The 10,559-nt window shown below is 47.5% G+C and overlaps 3 protein-coding genes across 5 annotated transcripts; 1 reads left to right on the forward strand and 2 right to left on the reverse strand.

The window, feature by feature from the left end:
* Positions 1 to 1,332: 1,332 nt before the first annotated feature.
* Positions 1,333 to 2,547, reverse strand: sdhaf1 (succinate dehydrogenase complex assembly factor 1). Of its 2 annotated transcripts, none has more exons than XM_068738640.1 (2): positions 2,400 to 2,547; positions 1,333 to 1,993 (listed from the first exon to the last, which is right to left on the reverse strand). In XM_068738640.1, exon 2 carries the CDS (start codon positions 1,698 to 1,700, stop codon positions 1,452 to 1,454), a length of 249 nt encoding a protein of 82 aa, XP_068594741.1. In that variant the 5' UTR covers positions 1,701 to 1,993; positions 2,400 to 2,547; the 3' UTR covers positions 1,333 to 1,451. The 2 variants fall into 2 exon arrangements, with proteins under 2 accessions (XP_068594741.1, XP_068594740.1); XM_068738639.1 differs by having other exon boundaries at positions 2,404 to 2,542.
* Positions 2,548 to 2,717: 170 nt separating this feature from the next.
* nudt18 (nudix (nucleoside diphosphate linked moiety X)-type motif 18) lies at positions 2,718 to 4,738 on the forward strand. Of its 2 annotated transcripts, none has more exons than XM_068738450.1 (7): positions 2,718 to 2,785; positions 3,272 to 3,420; positions 3,500 to 3,610; positions 3,681 to 3,783; positions 3,940 to 4,063; positions 4,144 to 4,268; positions 4,347 to 4,738. In XM_068738450.1, the coding sequence occupies exons 2-7, from the start codon at positions 3,274 to 3,276 to the stop codon at positions 4,727 to 4,729; spliced, it is 993 nt and encodes a 330-aa protein (XP_068594551.1). In that variant the 5' UTR covers positions 2,718 to 2,785; positions 3,272 to 3,273; the 3' UTR covers positions 4,730 to 4,738. The 2 variants fall into 2 exon arrangements, with proteins under 2 accessions (XP_068594551.1, XP_068594552.1); XM_068738451.1 differs by having other exon boundaries at positions 2,741 to 2,941.
* Positions 4,739 to 5,039: 301 nt separating this feature from the next.
* On the reverse strand, positions 5,040 to 8,374 carry LOC137893024 (protein FAM240C). The gene is made up of 3 exons (XM_068738453.1): positions 8,285 to 8,374; positions 7,532 to 7,653; positions 5,040 to 5,166 (listed from the first exon to the last, which is right to left on the reverse strand). The coding sequence occupies exons 2-3, from the start codon at positions 7,651 to 7,653 to the stop codon at positions 5,055 to 5,057; spliced, it is 234 nt and encodes a 77-aa protein (XP_068594554.1). The 5' UTR covers positions 8,285 to 8,374; the 3' UTR covers positions 5,040 to 5,054.
* Between the last annotated feature and the right edge of the window lie 2,185 nt (positions 8,375 to 10,559).

Here is a 10,559-nt window from a genome sequence, read left to right on the forward strand (position 1 = left end):
AGGCGCGTGGGTTCTCCCGGAGGAACTGCGAGATGCCCAGGATGCATTCTCTCTAAGGACAGGGGGGCAAAAAACGGCCAAAATAAACTACAGTGTGGGGGGGAAAGGTTAGTTCTATTTGCATACATGTATTTACCTTGTAAGCATCCACCTCGTCCTGGCCAGTGATCCGGTTCAGCAGCTCTCTGCCCACCTGGAAGGCCGTTAGTGCTGTCAAACCCATTCTGTCCTCCTCCGTCTGAGAAACCAGCCAGCGCAGCAACGCCACCTGCAGTGATTAATAGCGATTTACGGTCTCGGTTTCATACGTGGAATTTGGATTAAGGTGCAACTTCGGCGCTTCTTATTGAGGATAGGAAATATTGACAGATTTGATTCAATTAAAATCTCACTGTGGACACAATAGAATAGAGCGATAGTTCAATACAAATGATTTTGAACCTTCGAAATGCACTTAGACTGATATTGAATATTATTAATGAAAAATAAATATACAATAAAACCCTTTGAAATACCTCCGCTTTTGAAATGTTCCGGATTATAGATTTTAAACACGATTTACGTTTGTAACCTGCTTAAATATACGTATGGATTTGATTTATTAAAATACGAGTAAATAACGAACGCCTATCTCAGGCGATTTCATAAATATTAAACGTTAAACAGAGATCTGAGCTCGTTCGTGATGAAGATTTCTTTCTTACCTGTTGGGACAGCTGAGCGTTGGACATTTCTCCTCCCGAGTTCAATGAACTCGACATGATTTAAACACCCAAAAGCCACAAATTAAGGAAGAAAACACAAAACAAGAGACAGTTACGGTGAAAACAGACCATTAAAGGTTCATATGCAGCCAAAGGTTACACCTAAATGAGCTCTTTTCACAGATATAACTGCACAACGAAGAGTAAGATTTGCGACGATGGAAAAGTCGCACTTCCTGTTTACATCCACCCTTCTTCGTTGGTATTTTCTCTTAAATTGTGGCTTTCAATCTTTATCAGTCCCGTGCTGCCCCCCAGCGGTAACATGAGTTAATCTTATAATTTATAATATAGAAATTTTATTTCCGCAGAAATGTCACTTAAGCTTAAATATTACAAGAAGCAGTTCTATTATAAATATAATTGTTACTGTTATTTAAACAGAACAAAATCTCCTGGAAATTTACAATCCATTGTCCATTGATATACTTAATTTGTAGATGTAAATGTTGGATTCTAATTAGAAAAATGTGACTTCACAGACTTTATCTCCTAATACTGCTGTAGATGCTGATATTAATTGATTCGGTTATATGGTGAAATAGATTGATTACAAAGATAACGCAGATAAGAAATGATCAGATCTTTATTAAACCCAAAAATGTAGTAATCACATATTTTCTCCACGCTAAAATCTCAGGTGGATATTTTTGGTACGAGTCTTTGACAGCTGAATGAGGTCAGAGGTCAGCTCTTCTCTGCAGGTTTGGAGAAAAAGCCCAGCTGTTTGGTGTTGACGTCCTTCAGCTGCTCCAGCTGTCTCTGCCCTCGTCGGTACAGATACTCAATGTACATCATCTCCGTCTTCTTGATACGAGCGTTGCTTCTGAACTCATCGCGGATTCGGGGGATGAAGCCTGGTTTGTCCCGTCCCGCTCGAAGGAACTGGCGGTACAGAGCCAGGACCTGCGTCTGCAGTTTACTGTGCCGTGCCATCACGGAAAATCAAACTCAGCGGACTGGCAAACAAAACAGGTCACAGCATTTTTTAAATGAAGGCGAGAACTTCCCGTCGGGAACACAGCTCTGAACGGATGAAATGACCTTCTCCTCATGGCAGGCTGAGGACGAAGACACGACTCTGAAGGCGAGCCCGAACTCTGAACGTGTCGGGAGTCTTGAAAACCATTCCACAACTCATTTGTGTTGAACTCAGAGGTTCCAGCCCATCAGAAAGCTTCTTCGCCTCATTCTACAGGCGATGGAAGTCTTAAACTGATGATGTTTGACTGTAGGAGGGGGAAAAACCCAGAAATGATTTAATGTGGGAGCAACATGACAACAAGAGCACACAGGAATTATCCACCCAACATTCAGATTACATCTATTAACTATTAACTTCACAAAAAACAGAAGAACAGGATAAAAACGGAAGCTTCCACCAGCACAAACAAAATCAGCACATGGATGTTGGTGCGCGTAATAAGCTAGCCCTAGCCAAAACAAAACAAGAAGCTAACACTAGCCAAAACACAACAAGAAGCTAACACTAGCCAAAACACAACAAGAAGCTAACACTAGCCAAAACACAACAAGAAGCTAGCACTAGCCAAAACACAACAAGAAGCTAGCCGTTGTCGCTGGTTAAACCATTTCTGCCAATAACGAATTAATCAGTTCAATAATCGTACATACCGACCTTGTGCCTGTATTTATTAGCTGTCGCCAACCGGCTCCGAGAGTGACCTTAGCACTCGTTACGTCACCGTGGCGCACTTCCTCTTGGACGCCACAATAATAAAATACTAATTTGGTAAAACGAAACCTCAGAAGGACATAAAATGAATATCTCGTTGGTCCCTTTTAAGATGAACTCTACGGTGTGTTATCATCACATGAACGTGTAGCTGGTGGGCGTGTTTATGTAATTTCACCTCCTCAGACAACATTTTGCTTTCAGAAGCTGCAAACCGGAAGCACTATTTCACTTCCTGTTTGATTCGTTCCGCGTCTGACGTCATAAGCGCCCTGAAGCGGTCGCCGGATGGATAGTTAAAACGGGCTTTACGTCGTAAAGGAAGGTTGCTGCTTTTATTTCTTTCGTCGTGTTTTAGATATTGTTAAACTTTGGAAGGGTTATCATTATTTTCTATATTATCTAACGTTAGCTTGTGCTCTGTGAGTTAGCTAATTAGCAATCCGTTGAATTAACCTGGTGTTTCCAGCTTTGACAGCAGGTTAGCTTCTCATATACATAAACATTGTTTTGAAAGTTTAATATCTCAGGTGTGGTACTATTAATGTATAGTAGTAACATTTATATGTACAGTATGTCCGTGTACAGTTTATAGGACAGTCATGCTCCAGAGACAAATGTAAAAAATAGTTCAACAAGTAACTCTGAAAATGAAAATACTAAAAAGTGACTTGAGTACTTGATATTTGTGTGGAGAAGGAATCAAAAGATTTGCTCTGAAGTTAAGGGGGGGGGGGGGGGGGTCATAATAAACTGTAGAATCTCATTTCTGCTCAAACCTGTGACTCTGGCTTCATTTTCATGTGTGTAGACATGGAGGTGGAGGAGCAAGTGGAGGTGCTGCTGGGTGGCCAGGGGTCAGAGGTCACAACATGCGACACCGGCCTGGAGCAGAGTAAACCGGCGACGCTGAGGAAGAGCGTCACCTACATCGTCTGCGGCGTCATCTTCAACGAAAAGGTCGCCCGTCGGGAGTTAGTTCTCATGAAGCACGGCGTGCTCGTCGTTCACGGTTCCTCTGTTCGATGCGCTTCACCAGGAGGAGGTGCTGATGGTGCAGGAGGCCAAACAGGACTGTTATAAGCAGTGGTACCTGCCTGCAGGGCGGGTGGAGGTGGGGGAGAACCTGGAGGAGGCGTTGAAGAGGGAGGTGAGATGCAGTCAAGGACGGAGGCGCAGTTTAACCTCCTCAGGTGTGAGTTAAGAGGAACTGTCTACAGGTGAGGGAGGAGGCGGGGTTTGACTGCGAGCCAATCAGCTTGCTGTTGATCCAGGAACAGGGCCCACAGTGGATCCGCTTCGTCTTCCTGTCCAAAGTCACAGGTCAGAGGTCACAAGCAGATTGTTGTTTTAAGCGTAGCTGTCCTTTTCCCTTCTATTTGATTCACTGCTTCTGTCACCGGACGTTAAACCCTTTTAAAAACCAAGTCTATTGTTGAAGCCCTCCTTTCTTTATTGTTTCTACTTTCCTTCTGTCAGGTGGGAGCATAAAGACTCCATCAGCAGCAGATCAGGAGTCTCTGCAGGCGTCCTGGTGGGACAGGCAGTCCCCCCTCCCTCTGAGAGGACGAGACATTCTCCGTCTCATCGACTGCGGCCTGAAGTAAGACTCCAGACCTTTCACAAAGTGCAGACAGACGATATGAAACCGGATCCCAACGTTGGCCGCTGTGCTGCGTTCAGGTACCGTCAGGATCCCTGGCATCCCGTCACGTTGCCTTTGGACCTGAGCTGTCGCCATGTTGTGCAGAGACTTGTCCTGGTCTTCACCAACGCCGCTCAGCACATGTGGCTTCTGCTCGTCAAAGGTGAACTTCTCAATGTCCAAGTAAAATCAGAGGCCTCTTCTGTGCACCTTCTAAGCCCCTCCCCTTTCTGTTCTGCAGCCCCGCAGCTCCGCCTCCCCACGGCGGCGGCGGTGAAGACCCACGCGGTGACCTGGGCGGCCAACATGGTGGTGCAGGACGCCATGCCCTCGGCGTACTACGAGCAGTACGTCAACACGCTGGGCGTCTTCAGCCTGCAGCACAACGGCCGACAGCACGGCAAGACGGACGGCGTGTGCTTCAACACGCTGGTGACTCTGGTGCCCGACCGCGTCCAGCGGGACGAGGACGGGGAGACGGTGGCGTGCGTGGAGGCGTGTCAGCCGCCCCCCGTAGAGAACCCACGATACGTCTGGCACGAAATCCAGAAACCGAGTCTGAGGGAGAAACTGCTGGAGAAGATGAAGAACACGTCGCTCTTACCGATCCACAGCCTGTACTGACCGATGATGTCACCGCGACAGGACTCTTATTGTGGAACCAACACACTGACTGTTGGCTTTAGGAAGGAAGCTTTTATTCTGAAAGAGTCTGGTTTAATTTGTCAATCAGACTATTATTATTTATTTATTTATTTTCAGAAATATTTGGCTTTAAATTAATAATCATGTTGGGATTTACGTCTTTAGGGGTTAAGCTGCTGTGCATTGTGGGTAAATGTCCCACTGAGGGAACGTCACGGCGACTAAAACGTGTTTATGCAGGAATATTCACAGTTCTGTGCAAATAAAACAATAAATGATGAAATCGGCGCCGCCGGACGTCACGTTACTGCTGGTCGGCGCACGGCGCCGCCCGGCCCGTCTTCACGCCGCCGTCGTTGAGGTTCTTCAGGTGTTTGTTTCGTTCTTCCAGACGGACCAGCCACCCCCCCCTCAGCCTGAAACACAAACACAAAGAGGGTTAGATCAACGCTTCCAAAACATGCCGGCACTGACTTACAATGCTCAACAAAGCGTTGAGTCAGTGGATGCTGTCGTAGTTGTCATAGCAACGGTACGGTACGGTATTGAATTAGCGCTTCCTCCACATGCGTGTCGCCGGCGTCTTTACGGACCTGTTTACCCGTCCATCTGGGTTCTGATCTGCTTCTGAGGTCAGAAGGATTATCAGCAGCTGAAAGGACAAATGGAATAATCCAGAACAGGAGGGTGGCGAGGAGACGGCGAGGACAGCTGACTGGGAGTGTCGGGTTACCAGCACACACACACACCTACACACGCGTTTGTTCTCCATCTTTGACCAAAAACATGTTTGAACCATCTCGTCCATTAGATCATGGGGCCACTGACTTCACAATGCAAGCACACCACCTCTGGGGGGGGGGGGGGGCTCGCAGCCTCTCCATATATGGCGCTACCAATAATAGCACAGACAAATCAATATTTTGCAAGTGGTCTACTCAGCCTGCCAATATGAAAACCAGTCTTGTGACCTTTGACCCAGCTTAGAGATGGGATTTAGGACTGGCTGGTATTTAATAACCGGAGTCATAAAGGCTTGCTTACACACACCGCATCGTGTGTGTGTGTGTGTGTGTGCGTGTGTGTGTGTGTGTGTGTGCGTGTGTGCGTGTGATGGAGGAGATGCTGTGAAATGCTGATGGGACTGGGATCACCCTGAGCAGAAACAGAATGCTTGGACCGAACCATTGCATGGATCGAACCACTGCATGGATCAATATTTAGTTGTACTTTTTATTTTTTTTAACCAGTGGTTCAAAGATCTTCTATCTGCAGAGTCCTCTTATGTGACGGTGGAAACATTTTAATGAAAATAAAAAAGGAGCCCTTTCATCGGTTGTTCGATCGAAGCTGCTGCTGATTAGTTCCGTTACACTCTAACTGTATTTTAGGTCCTTAAACCGAGGATTGATGACCTGTAAAGAACTGAGATATTATTACATAGAATATCTTCTAATTTCAGCCTCTATGCCTTCTCTCCGTCCGTCCGTCCGTCCGTCCGTCTGCCTGCCTCCGTCAGTCATCGCTCTGTCCTCATCACCTCGACCCTGCTCGGCGGCGTTCCAGCCGCTGGCTGAGACACAATTAGAGGGACTAGAATTGGGGTTAGAGACGACGGGGCAGATAGTTGTGGAGCGCCGGGCACTAGACAGCTGGAGGATTATGGGAGCTCCAGTATTGATAAGCACAGGATTAGGGGCTACAGGGAAACTGATAGGAGGAGGATTAGGAGGACGGGCTGAAGAGGTGGTTTGAGGATAAGAGGGATAGAGGAGGAGAGGAAAAAAGTTAGGAGGGATAGTAGGTGCAAAGACGGGGGGGCTTAATGCCACATGCTAGTTCTGAAGCAGTGGAGGACAACATGTCTGTTTTGTGGACGGGAGCAAAAAGCTGTTCAGAGAGCAGGAAGATGTTTTATGGCCCCGAAAGAAAGAAGAACTGGGCCCTCAAAAGATGAAAGAAAACGTTCTACACGCAGCAACCAAGTACTGAAGTCTAACAGACTTTTACTGCCTGCATTTCTGGTTTCCATGGTTACAAGTTGAATTTACACTTTATTCTGAGTGGGATTTGGGACAAAAGAAAACTGTTCACCAAAATGAACGTGCACAAATAACCAAGGCGCCGTTTTTATATTTATATTTTAGTTACATTTTAAAATACTTTTTCTCTCATGTCTGTAATTAATAAGCATCAACAGAGACTACTTTGATCACTTCCTGAGGATTTCACGCTTCTTATTCAGCTAAAAATGTAATTCTAACCCCAACAACAACAACAACAACAATCTTGGAGCCGCTTCCTGACCCGTCCCACGAAAAGAAACGGTGGCCCGTTAGCGCCTCTTAAACAAGCCGATAGGTGCGATCAGACAGGGGCGATTATCTAACGGAGGCCCATCGGTGATCGGCTAATATTCCTGTCGACGGGGCGTGGTGCGCTCAAAGACCTTTCACACCCAGGCGGTCTGCGAGGACGGAGCGCGGCCGCTTGTCCCGATATGTCCTCGGTGACAGACGAGAGGCCGTTTAATGAGCCGTCTGTTTTTAGAGGTGTTTTACATTCGCCACCGGCTGCGTCAGGAGGAGAGCGGCTACGATGCGGTCTCCCCCTGGGACCTCCGGTGGCGCCGCGCTCCCAACAAACCTCGACGTGTTGTCAGAACGCGACGGGAAGGGTTGGCAGTCCTTCCAGAGGAACCGTTTTTTTTTTTATGGTTGGCACTTTCTTCAAAATAGGCAAATGTGCTTGAAGGAGCGTCCTATCCGGACGGTGCGTTACTTTTGGAGAGCGCTCCTCTTCATCCTCTGCTCCTCGGTCTCTTTATGCCGACACTGATTGTTGATCCTCTTCTCCCAAAACGACTTGATGTGCAGCCTGTCGTGGATCAGAGCCGCGTTCATCTGAAAGGACACGACACTGATGACGACGCTGCCCCAGTGGCTGACCTCTGACCTCTGGAGGAAGGGTCACGCCTGTCCATCGGCGATGTCACAGTGAACCGAGCACCATCAACAGCAGGACGTGCAAAATCTATTTGAAACAGGAGGATCTGAGCACATTTCATAAAGTGATCTCATCCTAATTTTATTAACGATTTAAGACGTGCAGAAAGGAAATGTTTACAACTGGAATAAATACTCAGTTAAATGTTTCCATCTAGAAACAAATATCCTCATCAGACTTTGTTTTCTTTACCAAAAGGAAATAAATGAGGTGAAATATTTCTGGAGCGTCGCAGCAGCGCAGAGTTCTCCTGATCCTGACCCAACTAGTGGCGGAACATCAGAGTCCATGTCAGTATTAGCATTACTATTCACAATATATTAAATCTTTTTTGTTTTTTTAAAGATTCAGAATCCACCTCAAAACGGAGTCAATTCTTGTTTTTCCTGCGATGCACCCCGACACAGAAAGTAAACCTTTGAGGTATTTTACAGACAAACAAATAAACAGACAGGTGATTGGTTCTCGCCGTCCGACTGTGGTGGAGGCAACAATCTGTAAAGCACGAACGCGTAGAGAAACACAGACCTTTGTCCAGAGCGCCGGCTGATCGCCTTGCAGCCTCCCCGACTGGATGGCTTGTGAACTGCCCTCCCTTGCTCTGGTGATGTCCCCCCCCCCCCCCCCGCCCCCCTGCCCACCCAGTCAAGTCTCTGAACTGGGAACAGGGAAAGAGCGCGTGAAGGAGCGATGGTGTGAGAGGCAGACGGAGGGCGAGCTCGGAGGTGTGGATTCCCTTATTTATAGACCGAATTAAGGGATCACAAATCTGAAATGCAACAATCTGAAGATCAGCCATTTCTTCCACGATTGTCCGTTTTTCTGGTGACAGACCTGGCCCATGTGTGCCCAGAGAGACAGTCCAGAGAGACAGTCCAGAGAGACCGTCCAGAGAGACCGTCCAGAGACAGTCCAGAGAAACCGTCCAGAGAGACCGCCCAGAGAAACCGTCCAGAGACAGCCCAGAGAGACCGTCCAGAGAGACCGCCCAGAGAAACCGTCCAGAGAGACCGTCCAGAGAGACCGTCCAGAGAGACCGTCCAGAGAGACAGTCCAGAGAGACAGTCCAGAGAAACAGTCCAGAGAAACCGTCCAGAGAAACCGTCCAGAGAAACCGTCCAGAGAGACCGTCCAGAGACCGCCCAGAGAGACCGTCCAGAGAGACCGCCCAGAGAAACCGTCCAGAGAGACCGCCCAGAGACCGTCCAGAGACCATCCAGAGACCGCCCAGAGAAACCGTCCAGAGAGACAGTCCCGATGGAGATTCTCCATCAGGTCTCTCTGGACGGTCTCCATCAGGTCACAGCAATCCCTGAAGGTTGAACGAAGCAACTGGACTTCTATTTCGGGTTGGAAGACTTCGCAGCCTTCACTGAGGCGTCTTCCGTTCTAACTGACAGTCGACTCAACACGTGACTCAACCGTAAACGGGTGACCTGAGAGCCTGTCAATGTGTTAACGGCCTCGGAAGAGTTCAAGTGTCGTCGTCCCCCCCCCCCCCCCACCGGTCAGGACTGAAGAAGCCCCTGGGACGAGACGTCTTCGGACTCTAAATAGAAGTCCTCCGTGAAGGAGTTTGACTAACTCTGAAGGGTTCAAAGGTTTATCCTACTCTCTGAAGGTGTCAACAACAACAACAACATCCCATTGCTGACAAAATGATGAGGATGATGAAGAACGATTGGATTTACATTATGCTCTATTGGACGATGAAGATGTTGCGGGATTATCAGGCCTCTAAACAGATGCTACAGGAGCCGAAACGCGGTGAAATCAGGAACGATTAATAAGAGGCGTGGCTAAGATCAAAGAGCTCCACCTGAAACACAGACCTGGAAGAGACAAAAGATTCCACAGGACTCCGGAGGGAAGGTGAACGTGTGAAATAGTTGCTAGAAGCCACCAGCAGAGGTCGCTGTCCCAGCTCCAGAGTCACCGCTTTCTTATCGCAGCCCTGGCGGCCTCCTTATCTGAAGCGTGTCAGTAAATACTTTGTACAGTCTTGTGAAATCCGTAGGTGTGTGTGCGTGAGTTTGTTATCTGTATTTGTGCGGCCCCGCGATGTGCTGGCGACGCATTCGGGGTGTAGCCCACCTCTCGCGTGCTGCGATAGGCCGAATTTCCAATGAGACCTGCTACTCTTCTGTTTTCTCTTAACATTTCTGTACAGCAAAAGGGAAAATGAAGAGGACATATTCAACTACAAACAAACAAGGATGGGCTTGTTGTGTGATGTAATGTTGTCATGGTTACACAGAATCTGCACAATAGATCTTCCTGAAGCCTGAAGGAAAACTGAGCCAGACAAGTGATCTGCGTGTGCGGCGCCGCAGACACACATAAGATGCCGAAGGAAGGCAGCGTGGAGAAACAGAAGGCGCTTCTACGATGATGTCATGAACTCCAGAACGCATTTTACAAGTGTGTGTGACGTTTCACTCCATGTGGGAAGTGATATGGTGCGGGCACACACACACACACACACACACACGCACACACAGCGTTCAGCATTAACATACATTTTAATCTTTGTGTTTTGGTGGAAGAAGCAATTATCTTCAAGTCAAAGGGCTCAAGTCCAAGTCAAGTCACGAGTCATTGTTGTTAAAGTCCAAGTCGACTTGCAAGTCTTTGAACATTTTGTCAAGTCGAGTCTAAAGTCATCAAATTGATGATTCAAGCCTGACCTGAGTCCTCACTTCTGCTTTCGTGTGTATTTAAACTGGACTCAGCTCCGTGATATTTACATCAGATTCTACAGTTAGAGTTGTAACAACAACAGTCACATCAAATCCTTCAAAAA

The sequence above is a fragment of the Brachionichthys hirsutus genome, chromosome 4 (genome assembly GCF_040956055.1).
Source record: "Brachionichthys hirsutus isolate HB-005 chromosome 4, CSIRO-AGI_Bhir_v1, whole genome shotgun sequence".
In the NCBI taxonomy this organism is placed as follows: domain Eukaryota; kingdom Metazoa; phylum Chordata; class Actinopteri; order Lophiiformes; family Brachionichthyidae; genus Brachionichthys; species Brachionichthys hirsutus.